This window comes from Apostichopus japonicus, chromosome 7 (genome assembly GCF_037975245.1).
Source record: "Apostichopus japonicus isolate 1M-3 chromosome 7, ASM3797524v1, whole genome shotgun sequence".
Classification (NCBI taxonomy): Eukaryota; Metazoa; Echinodermata; class Holothuroidea; order Aspidochirotida; family Stichopodidae; genus Apostichopus; species Apostichopus japonicus.
Genome location: NC_092567.1, coordinates 22,494,464 through 22,522,375, shown reverse-complemented (window position 1 = coordinate 22,522,375; position 27,912 = coordinate 22,494,464). Strand labels below are relative to the sequence as shown.

The window sequence follows — 27,912 nt, the reverse complement described above, 5'->3', positions numbered from 1 at the left end:
CGTCCAGAAATTTCAAACGGCAAGGAAGGCCGCAACCACAATGTAGACGTCCGCCACCCGCATCGAACAACACCAGTTCCTTTTTGGGGGTGACATATTTGCTCTCATAGTAAGATATATTTTCCCCATATGTTCACATAACCACCAGCTGAAGGAATCTTTTAGTGCATATGATATTACCAACATATGAATCGTAAAATGTATATAAAACTCTGTCCTTATACAGATCAAATTACTGGTTGCCTATATAACGTGTTAATAAATAATACCAAGTCATATGTTCCTATAGCAGCAATCAAGTTTTATCTTAATACAGCCATGTATGCAAGCTGGATATGAAACACACTTCAATTGTTGCCTTGAGTTCTCATCACTGAAAATTAACACAAAACTACAAAACAAAACCATAAACCAAAAAACAAAACAATTGCTTGATGGGACCCAAAGTTCACGTGGTTAAAATGATACCTGCCAAAAAGATATTTAAGAAGAAAAAAATCAATAAAAGAAAATAAAGGTAACATTTTCTTTCGAAGATTATGAACTGAGTGACTCAGACTGGTGCTTTCTGTGTCACTTCATGTACCTTTTAAAAGAAGTCACAAAGGAACAGGCTGACCAAGATTACGTCACAAGTTTTTCAAACTAATCTTGTTAATCCATGCAGACGACATGGTGATGGTCGTCCTGGGGGAGGGGTTTAAGGGGAGGGGGTGTTCCTCTCCCCATTGAGAGTTTTTTGAGGTTAAGGAATGCCTAGATGCAAAATGGTGCTATATTTCTCAATTTGGTAGGTTACAATAATCCTTTAAAAAAGCCCCAAATATAATTTTCCAGAAGTAACACTTGATTAAACTGAGAACAGTTAATAACGTAAACAAAAATAGACAAAAAATATGTTTTAGACTGGATTTTACTTAGTTTTTCAAGCATTTTGTGACAACATACTTGAAAAAAAAAATGGAAAAAAACCCTAAATAAATCCACTGAAACATATATGTCAATAACACGATCACATATCATGTCTACGAAAGTAGGAGCTTACGCAGTTGGCTGCTTCTGCCATCCACACCATCAATTATATTTTTAGTGTCAAGTTTGGCCAAGATCCTTTTTCCACAGACATCAACATGAGCGCCTCAAGATGTTCTTGTGTCATTGTACTTCTCAAACGGTTTTTGATTCTCCTCAAGGCAGAGAAAAATCGTTCACATTGGTCACCGTACTTTCATATCTTGTCGTACAAATATTAGCACGGACGGGTTGCCAATAGCACGTTCTTTTGTTACGAACTAACAGACTAACTAACATAGTGATTTCATGAGCTGATTCCCACAGTTAAAAATATATTTCTACACAGCCAGTCTGTATTCTATCAACTACAGTGAAAATGGGCTGTATTTTTTTCCAGGCTCCCCAGCCCACCGGGCATTGCCCAAATGCCCGTGTGGCCAGTCCGCCACTGCTTATTTGTAACGGGCCTGCCTCTACAACGACCAATAAGACTGCGCGTAATGTGGAGAGAGGTAGAGAGGTGACGGAGGGATAGGAACAGTCGGTGGGAGGGGAGGGAGGAGGGGGGGGGAGCAAGCATCTTTCGAAAACTGTGTTGCAATCTTTAATATATTAGCACCAGTAATCGCAAAATCTCCTGTTATCGCAGAAAGAAATAAGGAATGTGTCATAATGAATTAAAGAAAAAGACATTAAAAAAACAAAACACTGGTTATTACATTCCTAAATTTCTAAAGAATTTCTAAAGTCTGGAAGTCTTTTAAATCAAAAGGACATCAGAATCACATATCTCCCAAACTGGAAGGTGTTCCTCGGCTAGTTGGGGAATTTGATCACTATAGACATCTCTATACAAAGCAAGAAGGTTGATGACGTCGTGCTGCTGTTTCTGCTGCATGTACCTTGAACAAAAGATTAAAATGACGCACACGCCCTCTAATTTGTAAATGTTGGGTATGCCCACTGGCTGTTTCAGCTACAATCCCATTGATCATAATACTGTGTGTGTGCGTTTGTTTTGCTATCTGACCGAGGACTTGAACAAAAGAATTTCAGGTCCTCGGTTGTGATTTCTAAAAAATCACCACGTCCTCGGAAGAATTCTATTGTATGGGGTATTGTTAAGGTTAGGGTACGTGGATTTGAAAAATGGAAAATACAATGGGGTCCTCGGTCTGAATGTAATACAAACATGTGTGTGTGTGTGCGTGTGTGTAGATTGTGTGTGTGACTTGTTTTAGCCATGTAAGTGGTGAAATTTGCAAAAGGAAATTTCCTCTCACCAGTTGTCGTACAATTGAGAACAATAGTAATCGGTTGTCCAGACGAAAGCATGAGCGGTTTGGGTGGGGGGGGGGGGGGAGTGAGAGGGGCTGCCTGCGTGTGTGGTCGGTTCCCATTTTCCTGGTAATCACCTAGATTGCAAAATGACAAAATCAAGGTCATCCCTCTTGAATTGTGTTCTTTTCAAGAAATTAAAAGTGGGGAAATTGGATTCACACTTACTTATTTTTCTGGTTAGATAGTTCTGGTTTAGAGCAACATACATTTGATTTCTCCCCTCTGTTTACACTGTACTATAGAACGAGAACTAAGTGTTACCTACCAGGTAAGTGATGGCGTCCTTCCCCATGAAGATTCTACTTCCGATTCAACGAGTTTGTATTTAGTGGGGGGTTTTCTTCCCGGAAGTGACATGTCTATAACCTTCCCTTTATTCTGTGTTCAGTAGACTGTACTTATAGGATAGTGTACACTGTTTACGGTATACAAAGACGGTATACATCGCGATATATGCTTATCCCATACGACCTGCAAACTTGCGGATAAGACTCTATACTACTTCCAAATTCACTATTCGTGTGTATAGTGTCCTATCTTCCCCCTCACACCTTTTTCTTTCTTCTGGTATATGGTATTTATGATAATATACACTGTATATATTACTAATATATGTCTGATTTATGGCATATGTATATAGGCGGTAGATCGCATTGTATGCTTTACACCATAACCATGCTTGCAGACGCTTCTTATACGAAATATGTTAATCGAAGAGCTAGCCAGTCAAGGTCTATAAATCATGCAGACTGAATGTCATTATCATTTCGGCTTTGATATTCAGGAAGTTGTGAACTCCCAGCGGTTTCCCTAGGAGGCTTCCGGACGTATATGTGGGCAATAGCTTTAACTGGTAATGTATAGAATCGTCTTAAGTTCCTGTAGATGTTCCCTCACTTATCCTGTTCTACGTATACCTGTTATCCAACCGGGGAGTACTATATTCAACGCACAATTGCTGTCAGGTGTACAACCGAACCTGTAGTGAGTATAGTGCCTTTATTGCAGCGGAACTTCAGACAAATCCACCGCAGACGACAAGCTATACACACGTTCTTTGTATACATTTTGAAAGCTGCACTGCAGGTCTTGGCGCTTAGTCATCATCACCCATATCTAATTATCATTTTGTGGAATATCATCGGTAAGAGTGTTCAATTTAATATTTGCCTATTTACATATATTAACATATATATCATATTTGTTAGTGTTGTCAACTTTCTTTATATAGATATTTATGTTTTACAACATACTACAGTATACTACAATTACTACAGTGAATTTCCGGCTCTGCATGGGACACTATGTTATAGTATATAACCTCATCTAACTAGCTGCTAGTAGGTTCCTTATGTATGTAGCCAAGACATTAGAATGGAATGAGTACCGTAAACAACAGATGTCGACCTTATCCGGGCAAGCCTTGGCAAATACAACGGGCCTATATTGCTTCCGTGAATAATTGGTCAACTTAATTAATTCAGCTGTGAGTCTGTCAGTGACCACATCGGAGTGGTATGGTTTGGTGTGCGTTTTAAATGTCACGTGAAGACTATAACAACAACTACGAGTATAGCATAAGAAAAGTTTAGTTGAGGGCGATGAGGGGGCGCAGGGGAGGGGGGGTGTTCTCGAATATTTTAGAACAGATGAAGAACTGAATGTGTCTTTGCAAATTTATCAATGGTTCTTAAAAAGCATTATTGGGCTGTTCTTCTTGTTGGTGAGTACAATCCCCATTTTCTTCCCGTCCCCCCCCCCCTTGCCCTTTCTATGTCTCTCTCGTCTCCCTATCGAAATCAAAGTTTTATTAACGCCACTGGAATCCAAATTACCACCAACACGATTAACACAGAGCAGAGAGTAAAAAAGGTAGCAAGCTTGTATCTATAGACTCATCGTTTGAACTCATCTATACGAAATGGGTGGTCCAACTCAAGAAGTAACATAAATTTAAAACGTTGAATAGTTAATAATCCATTGCTTGTCATTGAACCCTAGTCCAACACCCACCCACCCCACCCCCACCCCTTCCCCTCCTCCTCTGCACAACCAACTACAACCACGACTCAAATTTCAATGAAATTCCTTGAATTTGAGTTATCATTGTTTATTTTGTTTCAATTTGAGATATGCTGATAAAGCTCACCAGCGTTTCAGTATTGAGGGAGAGGGAGGGACACGACTGGGTCATAGGTACATCAAGGGGGGAGGGGGAGGGGTCATATATCAAATAATGGATCAGAGAAATATATACAGGGTGCACATGAAAATATGCATGGGATAAAGAATACTCTATTCTCATTTTCATAATATAGCCCAATTAAGGAAATATGAAAGAATCACGAAGAGGTGACCTACTCAATATATATCAAAAGTTTTGAGGGGGGGGGGGGGAGATGGACATTCCCAGACCGCTTATTAGAAGTCGTCTTAAACTATCGCAGGGTCACCCCACTCCCTCCTTTATAAAACTTCTTGATCAGCTCAGGACGTGTGATTGCAACTATAGCATTATCTTTCATCAACACAACCTTGAGAAAGTATAGTTGTCTACATGAAACTTGAAACTTTGCATAATGTGCGTCGCTTCCTTGTTGACATAGGCTAACAAGGGGGAAGATACGTACGCGGGTTATTGTTTTTGGCGGGAAAGCAAATTGTTCTCATTAGCCTCAATTTAGTTACTTCCGCAATCAATTTTAATCAAAGGATTACGTGCACTTTTCTTGAGGAAGACATATAAAAGAAAACACTGTGAATGATTGCATCTTAAATGAGACTTGATCTGTTGCAAATACTATATTGAAAACAGCTTTAATGAGTTGATTTCGATCAAGTTTATGGATTTTAACATTCGAAAATCATGCACATCGATGTCATTTATTAGTATACTAATGTAGGGGGTCTTGGAAGATACTCATTCAGGTCTAAATGTAAGGTCCTGCTACAATAACTACTATATATATATATATATATATATATATATATATATATATATATATATATATATATATATATATATATATATATATATATATAAATATATATTGATAGATAGATATAGATATAGCCTATACTTCTATACAGATAATATTATTACTGGACAATATCCCTATGAATTCGAGTTTACAAAACATTTTTGGTATGGCCTCTTTTTCCTTTCTCATATATCGCTGTATTAAACTTGTGATAGTTCCAAACTCATAGACTTTTTCGATGAAAGACATAATTTGTACGATGGAAAAAGATGCAAAGAACGTTACTATACCACTGCCAAAATGAATGGGGAGGGAGGGTAATTATGAGAAACCCTGCATGGTCAAGTATTAACGTGATAAAGTATTCTGATTTTCCTCATTAAATTAAGGAAAATTGAAGACTGCAAACTCGGAGCCCAGTGACGACATGTGTCTCGGGCTCTGTATGGGTCTTGATCCCGTGAAACATATCAAGATTACGTCCGTTACTTATCCAAATCTTGTCAGAGGCTAATCCAGAATTTAAGAATGGAGGGGACGGGTAGCCAGTGGGGGGGGGGGGGCTTGCAGTCGATGCTTATGAAGGGATTCCTCTCTCAGAAAGTCAAATGTTTGTAAGTGAAATGGTGCATTCTGTGAGATTTGTAGGCTGTAAATCAGGTAATGAAAGGTGATAAAAAATACCTTGTAAATTATTAGTTCAAAAAATACGAAGAGGGGGGGGGGGCAAAGATGTTATGGCGGTAGAGGTTAGGGTGGGTGAGGTGGGGATCGAAGATGGTTGCCTGTGTTTGTTATGAAATGTTGAAAAGGGGGGAAAATGGGTCTACAAAATATACTTTTCCCACATTTGCATATATTACGTCATATGTCTTGGCATGTTTAATTAAACTAGCAATTTCATTACTAGTGCAAAAAAACATTGATTTTGTTTTTACCAAAGTTCACTCCTCCTTTCTCACTCTAATAAAATGATACATCATTGAATCACATACATAGTAAAATACAATTGTTACCCTTACTGCATGATGATTTCAGAATGAACTTTGTATATATTCACATAGAAAACATTCATATTGTTTGGCTTTCATCGGCATACTACTAAAACTGAAATTATGCTTCATAGTGATTTAAGTGCTTTTAATAAACATTTAAACTCATTGATGAGTAATCGTATACATAAACATACATATTTACCCTCTGAAGATATATAAATTACTTTATTGTTAAATGCACTTTTTTTTTCAAATGGAGACTTTTTCAAAAGGAGGCTAATTATTTTCACTTTAGATGGAAAGATTATTTATTTATCTGCAACTGTCGGTATACACAGGTGTTGCATTGTTTAGTTTGTTTTGGTTTATTTAGACCGTTGCTTAGGTTACCAATTGTCGTAATACTATTCACACACCCATCAGTAAGGTTACTGCCTAAACCTGACAAAAGAACCGAATCTTCGTCATGTGTAAAGGTTATCAGCATTGACCGCCCCCACACCCCCGGGGCCCACGCCCAAATATGCTAGAACATCAGATAATGGTCACCCGTTCTTCTAATTTCAAGTATAATGCATCATGTTGTTAGCCACATGCACTATATATATTGACTTGTCTTCATGGTTGGGACTTATTGTAAGGGTCATAATAGCCTCAAGAAAGGTACATTTGAAACCTTCTAGCAACTTTTAGCATATGCTAATTGGTCATGAGTATGCAATTTGGGTATACTAGTCTAACTAACTTAAGTCCCGCGAAAATGTATCTCAGTATATAGGCTATACCTATAGAATTTTACCAGTCACGTTTCATTCGAAATAATGAAGTGAAAATAAAAAATTTCGATAATTTTCAATTTTGGGTTTTACATGAGTATTTTAAACTAGGCGTAGCCTATGTGTATTGGGGTGGGTGGGTGGGGGAGGGGGTGAGGCGACAAAGAAATTGTTGAGGATCGAACGGAATGATTAATTATTACTCTACTAATTATTCGGTGAAACAAAAACCGCGAGGGAGTCTTTTGTTTTGTGTTAATTAATTTCAGACTTATTTCTAGTACTGCTAGGTATAGGGTGTGGTAAAATTGTAGACCAAACGATATAAACATCCTTTCAAGTTTCAATTTTATTTTTGCAATTTCCTGGCAGATCCATGACTAATGTTACTATAGCAACAAACTATACATATTATGCTATGGATTTTTATATCAGCTCCAAATTGTTTCCTTCTATGCATGCGAGGAAGCAGCCAAAAAAAACACAGTAAAGTATAAATTCTGATATCCGTTACTATAGGGCCTACATGGAATGTCATGCATTGGTTTTATGTATAGTCCCATTCTGCGAAATGTTCTTGTTTATTAATGATAATATCATTCTTTCTAAAATATTTCTCACTTTTCTCTCTTGCAGAGATTAAATCAAGTTTGACCCATTATGGCTATCAGTATTGACTTTACGTGGTCACCGATCACAGCTGCCATTTTCCTGTTAGCGGCTCTTTTCATACCGTAAGAATATACCATTTTATACATTTTATTGTGCAAAGAAAAGAGTTCAGAAAAATTCAACCAAAGGGCTTTTTATAATTACGGAGCTTTAAATGTATCACATTGACAAATAAGGGAAAATTTCAATATATCTTAATGTTTTTCTGGCTTGATGTTGAGATATTGGGAGGAATTATTTCATGTTTGATCATGACACATTGGTATATTAAAGTATTGAACGATACATATGATATGACATAATGTATAAAATGCCAGAATACTAATACTTCGTGACCAGCTTAAAAAATGATGTTATGTTTTGTTCAACAATGAAGGTATGTTATGTTACTATGGAGGCTGATAGTCAAAACAGACAATTGCAAGGGACATTCACTTCCTGTTAAATGTGTTGTTTAAGAGCCAAGTTTTGTACTAGGCCAAGGCTGGAGGCAAAATTCGACTAATCTATATGGCAACGCCCACATATATTTTAAACTTCTACAGTAACACACATTCTACGCATTTGCGCTTGTCAGTAGGCCTAAGTTGCATGTTGTGTGATTTAGGCCTATATCACTGTACTGATATTACTAAATTAGATAGGCCTATAGGCCTACTAAATAGTTTTACAGGCCTTTATCAAGGGTCATTAAGTGGTTATCGCTCTACTTGCTTTTAATTTCGCTGACAACTTGACGCCGGGCACAATATCGTGTATTAAAGTTTTGTCTGTTTTCATATACAGTTGCTAATACCATAGAGGTAAAAACAGTCTGTTTTTACCTCCATGCTAATACCATATGGGTGACATTGAATTAGTTTCCCATGAAATGAAATACGTGTATTTCCTGATAGGCATATGTGATAACCTATATGATGTGATGAACTGCTGAATATGTACTTAAGCATTGTTTGCTATAATCCATTCGAAATTTGCAGGTACATTATCGGTGTGTGCTGTGGTCACGTGAGAGCCTGGTTCCCGTACATACACGAAATTGGTGCAGACGACCCAGAGCGATGCATCTTTACCGCGCTTTTCAACGTTGTTGCGTTGCTATGTAAGTTTGGGCGCTGTATATAGCCTACCGTGGAAATCATAATCATAAAGAATAAGGCTTAGCCTACATTCTATAACTAATTGTGGAAGAGGAAAACAAACAAGACACGTGCTGTAGTAAGCATTCCAAATACCCTATTAATATTCCAACTCTAGAGAGAGTGAGAAGGGGGGGGGGGGGGGGATAGAGTATCATTCCTGTATAAAAAAGAAGAGAAGACTGTGTAAGTAAATAAATAAATATTACAGGGCCTGACGATTCGACCCTGACAGGATCTTCTACAGAAGTCAGACCACTGAAACGATTCCTGCTAACATGGCGATTGAAAATTCAGGCCACGTGACACACGCAGAGTCATCAGTAGGCCTGAAGCCGTCAAATATGCTAGAAAGTAAAACTTATGGTCACTTGTGCTGAAACATCAGCGCACAGTTTACTGCCACTCCCTATTGGCATTCTTCCTCGCTGAGACAGCGTTACTTGCCCTAATTGGTCATGACATAAAGCGGCCGGTCAGAACCTATATGCAACAATGTATTCGGCTTTTGGAAACTTTTAGCAAGTTTTAAATTCTAATAATAATGAAGGCAACCCATATCTTTGAATCATAGTACATTAATATAAAGATATGAGCAAGTTAGTAAGTGCATGTTATAATCAGGAAATTTTATTTCCAAAAAACAGCACATTCAACCATCTAGCATGCACAAGCCAGGTTTGGTTTTTTACTTCTTAACAACTAAATTGAAGACTCGCCCAACCGCTTGAAAGTGAAGTTTTTCTCTTGTCGCTACAAATGCAGTAATGAAATGTGATACCTTGTTATCTTAAAGCAGCATTTTGCGTCCTTTTCTACGATTTTTCTCAACCTCACTGATTCCACTTTGCTATAACGACATACATAACTAGCTAATCTATTTATATTTTACTTCAAATGGTGGCATAAAAGTCGAAAAATTTGCAACTTTCAACTTTGTTGTTCTCCAAGATATTTTCCGTTGGGAACCTAATAAACCTCGCCCATAATATGAATATTTAAACTCTACGAACGTCATTGACAGATACGTAATATAACACCACGCTTGATTTGTGTACAGTCTATATGGCAGTTGTACCAGGGAGTTGCATAACAACTCCCTGGTACAACCAACGCGAAGTCTTGAATCTATTTTTAGCAACGGCTCATAACTAAACCTGCATCTCTGATTGGTTGAATTCAAACTAGTGGGTTTGGCGGAATTGTATGCGATTAATTTTAACTGTGAAATTTGTCGAGGACACTCTTCTCATTTATCGACATAAATCGTTAATTACTCGCTAATTAACGCTCTTGGCAGGGTGAAACTTGGATGGTATCTTAGATTGCTGTTTTATGATTGATACATGTAAAAAAATCGATGCACATGTTAAAAAAGTGGAAAAAAGCCACCCAGGGCACGTGCCCTCCCAGGCCACCCCCTGGCGACGCCACAGCAAACATTACTCTCGTATATAAAGCGATCTGTTTCTACAGAAGGATTCTATACAGAGTTTTAGTCTTTCACTTGACTTTCATGTTATCCTCTGTTTCTACACCAGTGTTCCTGAATGTCAGAGAACAACAGAACGATATATACAAGCAGCTACGAGGACAACGTAGCGGTCACCTCGATGAGGTCAGCTTCTGGTGTGGGGCCTTAGCCTGTCTTGGGCTTTTTATAATGGCCAATTTTCCAGTGAGTATTTCGTGCAGAGAAGGTGGTAAATGATTTAAATTTAAATTTTTATTTTGTTTTTTATTCCAAGTGATCAAAACTTTTGGTAGGGTGTGTTGTCTGTGTAAATCAAAGTTGAGTGGCCAAACATCCATCCATGCAATCATCCATTCATCAGCATATCCACTCATCCATACATCCATCCCTCGACCCACCCACCCACCCGCCCACTCGATCACCCACTAGTCATTCATTTTTTAATCTATACATGCATCTGCCTATATATGTATACACATCGATCCAGCCATATTCCCATCTAACCACCCAGCCTCCCTTCCTTCCACAAATCCTTCCCTCCCCCCCCCCCTGTTGTACCCGATTCACACCCATCCATCCATCCACCCAACCGTCCTCTCAGTCACACACCTGTCATTACTGCGTTATCCATTCATATCCCTCGCCCATACAAAGCTCTCTCTCTCCCCCCCCCCCCCCCATCTCCTGCCGAACTACATTCCCGCCTTTGTAGAAACCGGTCTTCTTGTCACAAGTAGTCACTGGCCAATTAACCACCCATAAACACACACTTTTACCCTTCTGCAGTCCTGCCCTACTACCTACCGTATCATATTCATCTTAAAAAGATGTTCCTCGTAGTATCCCCTACCCTATACCCCTCTCACGCCCCCCTCATCCCCGTCCTCCTCCTTTCTTAAAAAAAAGTGGACCTGGCGTTTCGATCCTAGAAACAAGACACCCTCTGACTATAGTATCTAACACGGCGTTTCATTTACAAGAAGTTTTCTAACAGTCTTCAAATGGATTTCCCAAGTTTTGTTTCGATATACCATAGAAGAATTGATAAGGTTCTATGCCATATACACATTCTTAATGTAATAGACCAGTTTCACTATACTTTGTGTATATATCATGTGGGTATAACCCAATTTACATCTTGTCTTGTTGTTATAAACAGGCCATTAAGAAAAACAAGATACCATTCTTTATCCATTGTGGTGGAGCCATAATGTTCTTTGGTGGTTCCCTGGTCTATTGTGGTATCTTGTCCTGGTTTGCTTACAAAGAGGCCTCCAAGAACGATGACAAGTGGGTACCATTCGCCCTCAGATGCCTTTTCCTGGTTCTGTTTGTCTTTGTATTACTTGGTAAGTCATGAAGATCCAGGGTCCTCTTCACTTTCTTGAGGTGAAGGTGGAGAATGCGTAAATGACCCTCGTAACCCTGCAGACAGTGACGCAGCTAAGGAAGGGGGGGGGGTGTCAAGAGAGGGCACGTGCCCGGGCACCGGGTTCGGGGGGGGGCGCTGAAATGGGAGAATGAGAGTAAAAAATTATCACTTTTGAGAAAAACATGACGAATTGATGTATATCGTCAGACAGTAATATTTTCCAGTTACTAATAAGAATCTGAACTAAATGTTGTTGTTTTTGTTAGCAAATTTATAGATTGTGATTTCTTTTCAGTCCATTTCGACCGTTTTTTCTCTTCTTTTTTTATATTCTGTTCTGTATTCTGTAATGACTACATGTCACGGAAATTTCGGATATTTCAGTAGCCCATACAGTTCCAAGGCAGTAGATTTCAAAAGGTGGAAATATCATAGGCGTAGGATATTTTTTTTTGGGGGGGGGGGGCTGTAACGACTTGCCCAAAAAAATATAACCAACAATTTTCGCTCGCTTCGCGCACAATTTAGTTTTCTTTCAGTATTGTGGGGGTGGGGGCGCAATTTTCTACTCTTGCACCCGGGTGCCAAAACCTCTAGCTGCGCCACTGCCGGCGGGACCCAGATCCCCAACTTTCGGTCCAAAATGTGATACTGGTAACGTTACGTATGCTCCCCCAACAACAACCATGATACAAATATAATAATTATTTTTGTTTGTTTGTTATTTACTTCTTCTTTTCTCTCTATTCGTTTCTTGTGTTTCAGGATACATATTGTTTTGGTACTTTGGTCGTCACAAACCGCAAAAAGCAGTAAGTATACAATATTAGCGTGCATCTCGAAAAATATAATCAAAACAAATGACGCTTTTTTTTTTGGTTCTCTAAAGTTTGTTGAAACTTTGGAGACTGTAAGAGCCGAACGAGTGAGTCAACATTTTACTGACTCTTAACATACTGTCTTGTTAGTCAGAATAAGCCTGCTTGTGCCATCTCGAACAGAGAAAAAACAAACTTTTTCTGATCTCAGCCCGATGATGTTGAAGCTGAGGCCATTTCTCATGTATGAAGTTTTAGTGAACATGTTTGCGTTTGTATCTACGGTATGCAGACAGGTTTAGAACGAATGATTTCTACAATTGTCTGCTTGAAACACCTGTGACTACAGACATATACAAGCGAACAGTGTTAAAGATAGTTTCTACTTAACAACTGGCAGTGGTCATTTGTACACTGCAGATAGTTCTAAGGTTTCTATCCGCAAAGTTTTAGGCCCACGACCCGAACCTTCAAATAGGACTAAGCCACACCCCAACCTGATCTGCACACCTCAGAACTGATCCCCAGAAATGCATGAAAACTAGCTTGGACTATACGTACTTTAAAACGAAATAACTTTATCACTTAGTTAATCTTCAACGGCATGCAGCTGCGAAAACTTTATATAAATTATTCTACATCTGGCAATATCCCGTGACCAAGTGAAAGTTTTTCCGGTGGCTCTCGTTTTTGGGAGTCGTGTACCATAATACTTTAAACAGTCTGCACATAGATACGTTTCTTGAGCTATATATATTGCATAGATAGTTGTGTTACAAATATAATGGTGACTTTTGTTGACGAGCTATATGTGTATTGTTACTATACCATGAAAATAATCTTCACTCGCAATTTTTTTTTTTTTTAAATTTACAATGGAGAACCGCTTGCTTACATATTCATATTCATGACTAATATTATGAAATCGTAAAGACTTGCATTTCTAATATATTTGGGACGTAAACAACATTTCATATACAGAAATTATAGTCATCATCTGCTGTGAACTTTTAGCTTTGAGTTGTATATGCAAAACTGTTGTCACTTATACATACCTTTAGAATATTTGTGACTTAGGTTTGTGTAAATCTGTTTGTTTTTTACTTAAGGAAATTTGTGTGCGGATAAGTTGGAATGACATGCTGACATTTTTTTTTCTCACTTACATGCATACGAACACTATGAGTTGAATGTAAACATGTCTGACATATATCATATGTATAGAAAGTTGTTAATGAGGTAAGGTTTGTTTTTCGTTGTACTTCTGTGTAATACACTCTTCTATGACATACACAAACATTATTATAACGGATATTTGCGTAAAGAATAATACAAATCTTGTTTCGCTTTCAACACTTGCAATTTTGATTTCGTTTTTTCCTTTGTTTTTTTTTCTTCTTCCACAGATGATCAAGATTAGCGCCCTTTGTGAGTGGTTGCTCGTACTCATAATCATAGGTTTCTTTTTGACCCTTGAGTTTGAATATTCCAATTTTTGAGCACCATACATATTATATTTGCATACTGAGTTTAGAGATCACGTGATACGGTTCCGAGAAGGCGAGTAAAAAAACCCAGTCCAAATATAGATAATTGTTTTGGTCGTATTGTATAACGAGTTTTCCACTCGGTGTACTATAAATTACTTTACCCTGGTGAACCTGTTGTTCTCCCTTCTCACGGTCATCTAGAACCCAGCAAACCAACGCCCTACCCCCACCCCCAACCCTCTCCAATTCAACCTCACACGTTTACATGCTGGTTGGTTTTTACTCAAGTACTCCATATTTCGTATTTATCAGATTCATGTAGGACGGCGGTTACTTGCATGACTTGTTGTTGTTGTTGTATGATATTTTCATTTACTTATTTTCTAGTACTATATACTTTGATAGTTTTAATTACTAGTAACGGTATCTCAAAGTCTAGGGGGTAGGAGCCGGGCACTGTGGGCACGTGCCCCCCCCCCCTCCACTTTTTTCCTCCAAAATAGCAAATGTGCCTTACTGGCAAATAAAATGTGCCCCTTTGATGAAGAACTGTCTTTTGGATATCTTAAGCCTTTATTGATTATAATATTTTATTTTAATTATTTATTTTTAGTCTGTACATGCTATTTTTAAAGTGGCATCCCATATCTTTTTGTAGCACGGTTAACAATAAACAATATATATATAAAGTATTGATAGCATACTAACACATCGTATATATTTAAGTGATTTGGCCGGTGTTTATCGGCTTATAGTATAACCAGTGGTGGTTATGGAATGAGAAAGTGCCCCTCTGATGTTGTGCCCCCCCCAGTTATTGGAAGCCTTCCTACCCACCTGTCAATGTCATCTGTACTGCCCAGCCCATCCCCTTCTAGCTCCTCTTCCCCTCCAAAGAAATATGCTCAATATTAAAATTAATGATCAACCATTGTCAATTATAGGTACCACTGCCAACCTTACAGGGTTTTGTCTTTCCCTAGTTTCGCATCCCTCGATGTCTGCGAAACATCTATAGGGTAAATATAAGCAGTTTTCTTCCTGCTGGAAATTTAATGGCGGGTGGAGGTGGGGGGGTGGGGTGGGGGAGAGGGTTACTGATGACCTTTCAAAGTTACTATTTTTCTTTCTTTCATATCTTCTTTAAGATTTTAAAATTGGTTTTAAATAGACTTAGCCGACAACGCCGATTTCAAGTCAGACTTGAATGGAACCTTTTTTCCTCCCTACCCCCTTCTACGTCACAAGGACGCCTGTACGATTTTTATAATGTTTTTTTTTTAACTGGCGAAAGAAATAGTTAACTGGACTGTGTCAACGTCTTTGCTTTTAGTCGTGTGATACCAAATAAAGTCAGGGCGCTATCAGTGAACTGAATACTGATAAACAAAAGTGCTTGTCAAATGCGAAACTAATTAGCGGAAATTATGCAACAACAAAGAAAAAGGGGGGGGGAGAAAGGGTGAAAGAGGAAGCACTCAGATTTGTATAGTGCTACACACAACGAGATTACACTGTAACCCCAAATTTTCAGCTATATATTAACTTGGCTACAATAATTAAAGTTGCAATGTGACAATTTTGAAATTGTTAGCACCCGAGTGACCTGCTGGGTCGTTGAGACATGTAAGCCGAGCAAGGCAATATTCCAACGAAGGATGTATCATGCTTCTTGCTCGATGACATCTGGGTGAATGAGAAGTAAATATGAACTAAGAGTAGATTATAATGTAGTGAACTGAGTCACATGAGTTAGCTTCATGTACACTAAACATATCACGATTATCCTCAATGGCTCTTCAAAGTTAAAACAATGCTTCATTAATGCTTCAAATTCAAGCAAAAGCTATTAAATTCCAAATTCGAAAAATGACTATCACTGAATCAAGCTGAATTGTGTTCTCCTACTTTTAACAACTTTTTAGTACGATCCCCCTCCCCCCCCCCCTCCCAATCATTTATTCAACTAAACTCAATGAAAATATAAACAGAAAAATAATATCAGTAACGAAACGAGAATGTGCGACGAAATACAAATTAATGCTCTAAATTTAATCTAAAAGACAGGCAATGTACAAATTGCAGCTTATTTTTTAATACGTTTACGAGATGTGGTTTTCTTAGAGCAAATATAACTTTTTACCTTCATGATAAATTTCAATTTATTGTAAAACTGATGAACATTTGGCTTAGATTTATCTATCCGACAACTAAGAAAAGTTAACCAATTAGTGACAGTGGAGGAGGATGATAAAGTTCAAGGGGTGGTTGGCTATTAAGTTATAGCCAAAGAAGAAGAAAAAATTCCTCTTGGAGAGGAAAAATTGTCTCCCAAAGTGATATTACTCAGATAAAAGGTTATACTCCAAATCAATGGTCTAAATTTTCGACTTAAGCTTTACAAAAGCTATACAAAGGACTCTACTTTTCTTCGCGGAAAGTAAATGCATATTTGTACCTATATATGATTCTATGAAGAAAGCGAAATTGAAAATATCTAATTTTAGCTCGATAATGTTCACAACACCTAGAGTATGGAGGCGGCAACATAGATTTGTTGCATCAAAACATTCTCGATATTAACCTGCCCCGCCTCTCCGGTGTCTCCCTTTCGGTTTCATTGTTCATACAATTGTATAACTTGTGACGAACAGCGAGAAAGATTATTTCAAGTGTTGTTCTGTTTTCTTGGAGGGGAGGGAAGGGGGGGGGGGGTCACCTAGATATGCAAACTTCAGATATTAATTTAGGGGAGGGGAAATTTAGGGGGAGAGGGTATAACGGTCCTGAGTTTCCATACACAAATTAACATACCATTTTAGACCAGAGAAATTGTTGTAGAAACAAATGGTATAATTATGTGGTAGTTATCAACACAACCAAAGTTCCCTTGGGGGGGTGGCCTTGAGATCGAGAGTGGGGGAGGGGTCAAACGTACTAAGAGTTTCGGAAATATTCTGGTACAGTGTCACAGGGTATTGTAAATATATTACTATGCTTTCTTCCGTAGTTACCTTTCTTAATATTACATTTATCATCACGAATAATTTCCAAAGATTTAGCAAGTGAACGTGCTAATATATATATTGGTATCTAATTTACACAATATGTATTATGGTTTTGGTCATTTTATACTATGCAATGCAATTTCTTTTTTATATTGACAAAAACAAAACAATGGCGAAACAAAGTAATTAATTGTTTTACTTACTTTCTTTCTTTCTCCCCGTTTCTCTTAAACAAGAAACGAATGTTTTACAGTTCAGTCCTGAACACAAAAAAAAAAAACATTTCACTGACACAACAAAATACTCAGGATAAAATGATAAATTTTACATTTAAAGAGAAACACCCTGCACCACTGATCTGACGTTTGGTACCATATCTCCACCCACCCCTCCCAACCCCCTACCCCGTCTCCTTTCAAAACTCACGTATCGCTGGTGCAATATAATCATCATAAATATTAATACTCATACTATTAACTCAAAGTTCTTCAATTTGGTGACGTCATTTTGGGAAGGTAGAATTGAATCGTTGTAGTTTTCAGTATCATACATGTTACCAAGTTTGGAAGTTTATTCCCAAATGACCTTTGACATTATATCACTATATTACGTTATTCATTATAACAAGGCCACACACAACTGCCGTATAAGATGATAGACTTCGCACGTTTGTTTTTATTGTCTAGTAAACAATAGAGGCGGAGGAGTGAAACCAAATTGCCAACCTGAACCACTCCCACCCCCCACCCTACCATGTTCAGTTCCAATTGTTTTCGAAAAAGCAGACACGAAGGGCTGATTAATGTCTTACCAGTTAACTCAACGGTAGTAGTACATGATATTACCGAACACTAACTAGTTGCCGGTCTTTGTCATAACGGCATAATATTACAACATAATTACGGCAACTGTTCACATTAAGAATGAACCGCGTTTCAACATTCGACGTGTAACAACAACGTTTGACGATCATCAATTGCTATGATCGAAAGCATTCGAGCGAACGACTCCTACCGCGTGGTTCTTTTACTACTATAGCAAAGCACCAATTAACGACGAGAGATTTGTGACGTCAGGAAACTGCAAGGTCGTCGAAAAATACTACTACCAGTTCAACATGCGCGATACGTCAATATAAAATTTTTGCCGACATCAGTTACAATGGAACGTGACAAAATACTGTCATGAGTAAATGAGTTTTAAAATAAATATATATAATCTTGTTGTTAACCATGCACTCAAGATAAATATTATTACATCACCTACCAACTTCGACAAATATGAAGTCACAGGTTTCTTAGCCACACAATGAAAACCTTTTAATCCAGAGGTCACTCATTCCAACCCCATTCTAACCATAAATTACTTTGCTCTTTTTTTCATTGTCTAATATTTCTCAGTCAAGTTTTCTGTTATTCATTTACTTATACAATATGTAAGCATCTTCCTATCATTCTTTGTTTTTTCTTTGCCAATAAATTGAACTACCATGAAATCTCCCTTTTACATATTTGATATACGTTTTGAACAATTTAACACCCCCCCCCACCACCCTCTCCCAACACAAAGAAGCAGAACGATAAATGTATTGAAATGGAACTTACCATCAACAATATATCACAAACGTTTTAGATTCATAACCAAGGCAGAAGAAGATACACCCCCCCCCCATCCCCCAGAGAAATGAACTTTAGCCATTCACTTCAATGCTATATTATCATAAAGATTCACTAATAATTTCATTTTAAGAATAATCTCTACCATTTTATTCCTCAGTGAAATGTTCTTTTCATCTAGGTTTTTTCCCCACCCAGAATGGACAAAAGGTACATTTACTGTGACACAATTTCCAAATGAGTGTTCCACCTAAAAACACTACTGTATTAAGTAAGATCTTACCCCTTTTATTTCAGTTTTTAACTACAGAAATCTCTTTTGATAAATCTTCAGCTAGATCAAGGTCTAACAGTCTGATTGTGGTAGGATCTGTGTTAGCATTTTTTTTTTATCTTTCTTCTAAAGTCTAAGAAAAGTCATCATACTTCTCCTCAGATTTCCCTCGGACATATATTTTCTCAAAGGGCCTCAGTTATGAAAAGAACACCATGCATTGTTTCACGCGAGATTAACTCTCTCCCCCCATAGGCCAAAACCTATTCAATGAAATAGTTTTATTCTTTAGAAAATGCATACAGAATTTCATTTACAAAGACTTGAAAAATGAAGGAGGGGAAAAAAGTGATTGTTCGTAAGAAGCACAGGCCCTCAAGGGAATAAAATTCTTACAATGATTTCCACAACAAATGCTCGAAAAATGAGGTCAAACCTTGCCAGTGAAAAAAAACAGGAAATAAATTGTATTGCTCTCTAGGTACACAGAGTGCATAAAAGGAATGCTTTGTTGTACTTTTTACTTTTGAATGTCTTATGTTTATCATTGTTAGTTATTGTGCAGAGAAATTTAGACAAATGCCAGGCAAATGTGAATGGGTGGGGGGGGGGTGCGGGGTGGTGGTCGTGCCACATGTACTACCTTCGTTGACAAGAAGATTTATTCAAGTTGAATTTGATAAGAAAGAAAAGAAAGAGAACTACAATTTTGTAGAATAAACAACAAATTTTGGAGAAAAAAACCAAACATGAAGGTGAATTTCATGAAAAGGGAAAATTGAGAGTAGTATGATCATTTTCAAAGGCATTGTTAACAAAACAAAAAGGGTAAAAATGATATAATTCCAGATAAGTACAAGAAACCAGAATGTGTTTAATTTTTTCTACTTTTTGGCTCCACCACAACAGGTTTGATTAAAGTTAATGTTTCATGAAAATAAATGGTGAAAAATTGATGCTTCCCACTTCAGTTTTGAGAGTTTCCAAAATCATCATTTCTCTGAAAAAGTCAATCATTATTTTTTGGGTAAGATTTACAGAGAAAATGATAAAGAATTTGATCAACTCTTACAAAGAACCAAATGACGTCCCTAAACGCACCTTCTTTGGATCATGTTTAAATACATCGTCATGCATGCACCTCCCAGTCGATATTTCACCCTTATTCGGTTTTCTTGACGAGCTACAACATGTTTTGCTTTCCTGCTGCCAAGCCGGCAAGCTAGAAATAACAGATGTTTGCATGTGCCTTCTCTTTCTTGAGAACCGTATCAGGCCTGGCTAGAGGAGAGGGGGGGCTTAAGCCTTTGGCGCCCGTGGGTCAATTATGGGCACCGGAAAATATGAGGATGAAGATTATTGTATGAATCAATTAAAAAAATACATGAGACCAAAAAAAAAGATGACTTGAATAAATGGCCCCAGTCTCGTGCATGTCGTCGGGTCCCGACCCTCGCTACTGACACCCCTAGATGGTATCACCAAGATGTGAAGCAATACGATGCAAAATACAAATTTAACAAGAGGCTTTGGGAACCCGAAAGTCATTTCCCGGAGAGAGATGGGAACAGAGAAATATCTCCTTACTCTCTGTACAGCTATACACTACAACAGGTTGAAGAGTAAAACTTCTTTGAGCAAACAAGATGTCCCTTCTCTTCTTGCGAGTGCACCAGGAAATGTCCAGTGACTTGACCTCTGACCCTGACTGGAAGGTTAAACCATCTGATGAGTATCTTCAAATCGGGCGACAAACTGAAACGAAGAAACAGAGAGGAAAAGCGGAGATTGATGGAAACAGCTGTTGCCATGGAAATAGAATTGCACAGCACAGATTTGTTGGCAGTCTGTTAATTCTTAAAATGAAAAAAAAAATCAAAATATTCGACCTACGACTATTCCAAATGGCACATGAAAGATATACTGTGACAAGAGAACACACTTTCTTGTGAAAGTTAGCAAACTAGGGCAATCCTTGTTTTTGAGCTATTTGAAGCTATTCTCATATATTCCAAACAAATGCAATAACAAATGTATTCTTTCCCATAAATGGGCATGTTAAGTGGTGATTAGCCTTGCCCATTCTTGACAACTACAAATTCTGCCCTAATTGCTATATGTAAACAATATTAGGAATTGGCTATAGATGCAGGCATTGCAGGTCTAAAATAAGTGCTGACAAATTTTTTTCCAAAGAAACAGTCCACTGCGAGGCATCAAAATGCATTGAGGTTCATTTAGTGCAACAAACCAAGAATACTTCTCATGCGTCACGTTTGCATTATTTTCAGTGGAAAATAAAGATTGAAAAATGCTACATTACAAACAAAATTAGCAGCTTAAACAAAACAAAATACAATAAAATGAAATTTTATTTCTCTATTTCAAGGCAAAAAGCAAGCACTCATACAAGCATTACAATCCAGTTCTGGATAAATATTAATCTGTAGTAATTACTTAATTTATATATAACAAGTAGATTTAACTGCAGGTTTTTAAAAGATGCATTTTTTTTGGCACCTGACCAAGCCATATTATATATGTACATTAATGGATACCCTTTAAAGAATGGCTTTAGGCAAAGTCAGTCCAGGTTGGTTCATAATTCTCAGAATATTTGTATTTCTATATCACCTTTAAACATATGTGGTTCATCAATTAAAGTGACTGGAATACTAGTCTAACTTACAGACCATTAGATTAGTTCTCCAGATGCAACACAAAACTCAATTGGTATTGCATAATACTGTACTTTTATGCCCTCATATAACAGGTTTTCAATGCATTGAGAATTTAATAAAGAACTAATGGTGTTAAATGTCATCAATAGTGCTCTGTTGTCCCTATGAATCAAACAGAACATGCTTTGGGTTGAGTTATTAGAATTGACAAAACATAGGATAAACATTGAGATTTAGGCCAGCACTGAAGAACCAATTTAATCATCAATTTTAACCTTAAAGGAGAAGTACAAAGAATATGAAGCCCATTTGAAAAATGAATTTCATGAAAACTAGAATGACAATAGAAATGTTGCCATTTATATTCTTTCTTTCTTTCTCTGAACAAGGACATACGAAGACAAACGGTCAGCCTAAAGTGACCGTTATACAAATATTGACAGGAACTGGTGCAGAAGCTGGTCCATCATGCTTTAGTTCAGCTTAAAAGGGACAACTGATAAAGGTGTTACACAAAACTACAGAAAGGACTCTAAAAAGAATAGTTCAGAGGTATCTTCATGCTTCCTGCAGATAACTTGATATACTACAACACTACACTACACCCAAGCATGTACTCACATACCAATGTAAATGTTTAACATTATAAACATGGTTGTGATGTCATAGATTCACTGCTTCCATAAACCACAGCTGCACCCCTCAGTTAGACTGCATATCCACTAGAACACCGAACAGATGCATTCTGTATGTGCTTTACTTATAGGTTTTAAACTATGCTTTCACAAAAGGCTCCCAAAAAGCTTCCTGCCTATCCAGACGTCTCAGACTGCAGACTAAATAAAAACTGACTACAACAATATTGGTTTGGTCCAATCTTTGTACCAAGCATTGGCTCAGGTCACAAATCAGGAATAACTCACTTGAAGTATGATGAGAGCGCCCTCATTTGTGTGGATCATTCATTTAGCTCTTAGCATCAGTAATGCTCTTAACAAAGTTCATTGTACCTGTATGACTCCTACAATAATTGTATTACAAACCACAGTGATGTATTTATTAATTTGGCAAAACATGTATGTTAGTAAATGGTCTGAAATATGATAACACTACGAAAAGGCAGAACCTTTGCAAATATATTGGACAGTCCGGACAAAACGTGCGTCTGTGAAGTCACAACCATATTCCTACAACTAAAAATTTACTGGTGGTCAAGGTAATACGCAATGGCTATTTTCTATCAACTTGTAAAATCAGATATGCAAACAGTCTGGTGCAGTGTTTTTTGAAGCCTTTCTTTGAGTTACTTGCGGAATAAAATGAAAACATTCTAAACTATTCTTTTTCATATTCTGGTAAAACACTTACACTTAGGCAGTTAGGCTTTGCTTAGGTTGTGTTGTTGGATGAATTTGGGAAAAACTTCAAGAAGGAAGATATAGATAAAAAAAAAGAAATGAAAAAAAGACAAAACAATAAAAAAAAAACTTACCATGATGGACAACAACCCAAAAGATAACAATTACCTAAAACCTCAGATTCTTTTCAACTTCAAATGACTGTTGTAAGTAATTTAAATTCATAGTAAATAAAAGCATACACCCTAAAATCTAAGCATAGCTACCGCTAAATGGCAAATGCATTCTAAACCTTCCAAACCATACCATGCAAAATCATTTCAAAATGGACATTTGGTTTATGAATATGGTTTTAACTTACCCCACTTATTCCTGGTAAATTTAAAATTGTTCCTATCACCGGTACCCTTCTTAAAAAATTAATAGCAACTGGAAAGAAGCCTCTGTGGAAATAAACCAAAGAAGATGCATTAAAAATAAGACTTTCCTTCATTGTAGATGGCATACCCCCAACAGGGAGACGATATAAATTGGCCCAGGAGAATTTGTCAAAAAGCAACACTAGGAAAATCTTTTCAGATAAGTTTACTGGTTAATATAACATGATTATGCTCTTCTTGAGGAATGGATGCTGATTGCTGAAGTGCATTAATGGGAGTACATGTGGTGCAAAAATTGGGACCATTGAGGCAACCTTTTTTTACCACTTTTATTGGCTTCAAAGAGCACAGCAGTAAATCTCCTGGTAGGTTAAGGAAGGCTTGGATTCAGTGATGCAACACTATGAGCTCTCACTGACCAAGCTGAAATTTCTATGGGTTAATGGGTATGGAAAAATATAAGGTGCCCAGATGTCACAGGTTCGAATCTCGGTCCAGCCATAAATGTCTTTGCTATTTTTCCCATTTGTTCAATGGTTTCCCGGTCAGTCCTTTGTTGACTATTTAAATAATAGTTTAAGGGTGTGAAGACTCGCACAAAAAGAATCGTCTAATGCCGGTAATTTGACCTAGTTTCCAATGAGGTGTAACAGAAGTGTTAAACACCACCATCGATCCCAGAAAATACACACACAGCTTGCTTCCTTCGGTAATTAGACACTAGTGTACAGTCAGTACATACAGCTGCGGTCAATACCCACAGCACAGTATACAAACGATGCAGCGATGGACATCTCAGGTCGAGCTAAAGATAACAATTAAGGTATCACGTTTCATTTACTGTCTGCATTTTGTAGCAACACGAACAAACATCACTTGCAAGCAACAGAAAGTTAACTTTTTCAGATAGCCGCACGCGGTTTGGGGCGAGTCTTCAATGCCTTTAAGTAACCTGAGAAACTGGAATGTGAAAGAACAATCCATCAGAATATCTCTCTGTGATACATTCAAGATTAGAGTGACGAGAGAAGAGTGCGTGATTCTAACAAGGAACGCACGATTACCTTTTCTCTACGACTTACCTGAATAATAGGAAGAATCCGTATGTTTCTACCAACATTCCGACCATCGGCCAACCGACGAGTACCACGATGATTCCGCCAAAGAAAAAGACTGTGGCTTTAATTTTATGTGCTTGAAAGAAAAATCTGAATGTCCTCTCTAAGCCAATTACAAATGCCAACCCTGAAATGAAGAGAATCTACCAAAGAAGAAGAGAAAGAGAAGTTGTAATTTATTGCTTTGATTAAAAATTGTTTGAAGTACCTCTTGAAAGTAATTAATTATTATCATGTTACTGGAGCAATGTTCTCTTGGTAACTGTAGGGTTGTTGCGAGATAAGATTTTCAATATCGAATACGACGTTGCCGTTCTATATCGTACGACAAGTCACGCCAATCTCTGGTTCCATAACTGGTTCCAAAGTAGCCTTTCTTTTGTTGCCAGCAAAATAAAGAGTATTAATTTTCAATTTTTTGGCTAGCAAAATATGCGGAACACTTTGCAATTCATTATAAAAACTGATTTTGCTGTCATTTGTAAAGTGTCTTGTTTTGTGTTCATCATTAAAATGTCAATATGTAATAACATGTATGCTGGTCTTGAAAAATAAAAAGGGAAGCCATACTTATGTCGACATAACTCATTGATTTTGTGATATCACAAAAACACTTGTTTGTGGCCTATTATGAGTTTTTCTTCTACGTCCAAATATTAGCAATTAGCCATGTGCTCATCCATTATGGTTAACGAAATTAATAATGTCATTTATGATGGTAAGTAAGGCAGGCAAGGTATGTCTGCTATGAAAGAGTGTTATTATGAGGAAAGCAACAGATTTTCTCAAGATTTTAAACATCTCTTGAAAAGTGAATGTCAAACTTTTTTCAAGCTGGATATAAGCTTAAAAGTGAGTAATCAGAACCAGCAGCTTTCAACTAGCATACAGCAGTCAGAGAAATGGTACATAAGGTCATACACTGGTTTAATTAAACTTGCAGCTAGATGCCTATAAAGCCAAACAACAGATTCAAGACAGCGCTATTTAATATGAACAGTTACCATTTGTATGACAAAAAAATGTGTTTATACAATTTTTGTCGAATTTACAAACCCAGCTGGGGAGAGTTTGTTGTCAAGTCCGCTGTCAGTGTTCAGGTTCAGTTTCAGGTCCAAAACCAATTTCTTACATCGCAATTTCGCTGTCCACTAAGGCTGAGTGTCCCAGTCCAAAACAAAAGCATAAGATTCTAAATCAAGCCAAAACCTAAGTTCACCTAGTCTGAGTCCAGGAGAATACAGTCCACCATGGTTTCTCCTGAATTTTTTCTTAATGTATATGATGTCATCAAAGAAGGAATAAATTGTGTTGTTTCCAACGGGTATGCTGTATTGGCCCCAAATATGCTAGATATGGTCACCTTCGGTCAAAATTCTTAAACTGTCTTTATTACAACCTTCAAGGAAATTTTACCTAACTGGGACATTCAATCATCATGTGTATTCCTTAAAAATGTATGAGAACAATTTGGAGAGTAAAGACCTCCAGGAAAGTACTTTTTGAAAACTTCTAACAATTATAGTGTGCTATAATTTGGGGCATATACTGACTACCTGTAATCTGTACCAGTAATCTCAACAAAGTAGATCGTTATGAATGGCCACAATGTTACTCACATTTCCAATTGCTAACAAACCCCTGTCAAATAATAACACTACTCCAAGAAATAAGAAAAAGCCCCCAAAAGCTGCCAGACCAATTCCAATTTCTGAAGAGGGAAGAAAATCAAAAAATTATTAAATACATCAAAACTAAAAGCCATTCAAAATTTTTTTTTTTTACCAAATTATACAACCTTAAAAATTAGAAAGAATAAAACTTATTACAAAGGTCCTAATTGTGAGCTGACTGACAAAACATTCTGTGCCTGGCAGAATGGCCTTCGAGTGAATGGGGACACATGTCTTAACTAACCTATTGGTGCCACTTGAAGAGTTTAGAAAGCAGCTCTTCATCATGGCCAAACAGCCATTTGAATAAGGAAATGTGTTGTAAGTATTCTCATAGCATTTTAAAATACATTTTAATATTTCTGCCTAAGAAGCTCAAACTATACGTCATGAATCATTTGGCTTTATGGGCTAGGCCCACACTTAACAATAGTGGCTGTAAATTTCAGTAACAGGTAACTACGCTCTATGCCTAGATTGCAGGACAAACTTAGAAACAAGTCATTGTTTACCCTTGCCTTAGAAATTAAAATATGTGGTTTCCAGTATAGCCTGGCCAACTATTTTGCATACATTTCAGTAACTCTGCAAAAAGAAAATACTTCCCTACGGTGATTTAATCATTAATGATTCGGAATGTATGACAGTAAAACAATAGGTCTCTGATTGAGCCTAAGTTTCCACAGCTTTGGTAGTGATTCGCAAAACCGGTACTTGCATTTTACATATGTGCTTAATGTGAAGGTCAACATTTATGGTACAATATGGCAATTTGGAAAAACTATTATCATGAACGAAGAGAACTAGAAAGTACTTACTCTGGGTATCTGTGACCTCAATCATGTTTGGATTTGCTAGTGAATCTTATACCGAAAAGTAATGTATCATACTAGTCTTTGTATGTTGCTGTGTTGACAAATTTTGGAACACGTCAAAAGTGAATAATCATGGGTGCACATTTGTAAATTCATCGACTATACATACGTAAAGGCAAGATACACAAGTGCTATATGACTCTCAAACCAGAAAATCATGGGTACTGTCACGGGGCCCCATGGCTTTTCCCATGTATAATTATCATATCATAGAATAATTTGATGAACGTGGTTTTGTTAAATATGCGAACATGCTTTGGGGACTTCTTTTCTTGATACGTTCCAATCAAGGAGATGATATTTTAATATCTGCTCGCTGTTCCCGTGACAGGTGTTTGTGATTCCAATGTTCCATTTCAAAACAGCTGTCGATAAGAAACATTGATAAAGAGTAAGGAATTTCCCCTCTTTCTCTTCTATTTTCCTTGTTTTTAGCAAAATTTTGTTTGCAGCTAATTCTATCACCCAAAAATCGCAAAAGAAATCCGTACTTTCAATACTCGTCAATTATTAAAAGAAAGTTATAAGGTACCTGGCAACATTAATATGCATGATTCCTTTAGTTTTTCTTTCTTTTAAGAACTACTAAAGGCTAGTAAAAACTTCAAAATTTTGTAAATGAATAAATAATACACAATACAACAATGGGAAACGCCATTTGTCCATCGAATTAAACGGTTAATACCGTAACACTTCAATACGAGGAGCAATCAAATAGTTCTTTTGTATGAATTAAGAGTGCGCCCCCACTTCAATAAACTTTAAGCCATCGGTCTGACCATATTCTATGTATATTCACAACACAGTACATTGAGTTCTTTCCATATATGTATGTGGTTGCAACCTTAAGATGCTCC

At 37.3% G+C, this 27,912-nt stretch overlaps 2 protein-coding genes across 4 annotated transcripts; one reads left to right on the top strand and one right to left on the bottom strand.

Moving 5' to 3' along the window:
- Positions 1-3,002: 3,002 nt before the first annotated feature.
- On the top strand, positions 3,003-17,266 carry LOC139969766 (DNA damage-regulated autophagy modulator protein 2-like). Of its 3 annotated transcripts, none has more exons than XM_071975014.1 (7): positions 3,003-3,208; positions 7,744-7,841; positions 8,760-8,881; positions 10,460-10,596; positions 11,552-11,741; positions 12,530-12,576; positions 13,989-17,266. In XM_071975014.1, the coding sequence occupies exons 2-7, from the start codon at positions 7,768-7,770 to the stop codon at positions 14,079-14,081; spliced, it is 663 nt and encodes a 220-aa protein (XP_071831115.1). In that variant the 5' UTR covers positions 3,003-3,208; positions 7,744-7,767; the 3' UTR covers positions 14,082-17,266. The 3 variants fall into 3 exon arrangements, with proteins under 3 accessions (XP_071831115.1, XP_071831114.1, XP_071831113.1); XM_071975013.1 differs by having other exon boundaries at positions 3,003-3,225; XM_071975012.1 differs by having other exon boundaries at positions 3,006-3,499.
- On the bottom strand, positions 17,267-27,156 carry LOC139969767 (vesicle transport protein GOT1B-like). The gene is made up of 5 exons (XM_071975015.1): positions 26,999-27,156; positions 26,127-26,218; positions 24,472-24,650; positions 23,371-23,452; positions 17,267-20,725 (listed from the first exon to the last, which is right to left on the bottom strand). Exons 1-5 carry the CDS (start codon positions 27,021-27,023, stop codon positions 20,687-20,689), a joined length of 417 nt encoding a protein of 138 aa, XP_071831116.1. The 5' UTR covers positions 27,024-27,156; the 3' UTR covers positions 17,267-20,686.
- Positions 27,157-27,912: the final 756 nt, after the last annotated feature.

Coding starts and splice junctions, on each gene's coding strand:
- LOC139969766 (XM_071975014.1), top strand. CDS start 7,768: ATGGCTATCAGTATTGACTTTACGTGGTCACCGATCACAGCTGCCATT. Junction 7,842..8,759: donor TTAGCGGCTCTTTTCATACC/GTAAGAATATAC, acceptor CGAAATTTGCAG/GTACATTATCGGTGTGTGCT. Junction 12,577..13,988: donor GTCACAAACCGCAAAAAGCA/GTAAGTATACAA, acceptor CTTCTTCCACAG/ATGATCAAGATTAGCGCCCT.
- LOC139969767 (XM_071975015.1), bottom strand. CDS start 27,023: ATGATTGAGGTCACAGATACCCAGA. Junction 26,219..26,998: donor TGAGGTCACAGATACCCAGA/GTAAGTACTTTC, acceptor TTCCCTCTTCAG/AAATTGGAATTGGTCTGGCA. Junction 24,651..26,126: donor GTTTGTTAGCAATTGGAAAT/GTGAGTAACATT, acceptor CTTCTTTGGTAG/ATTCTCTTCATTTCAGGGTT.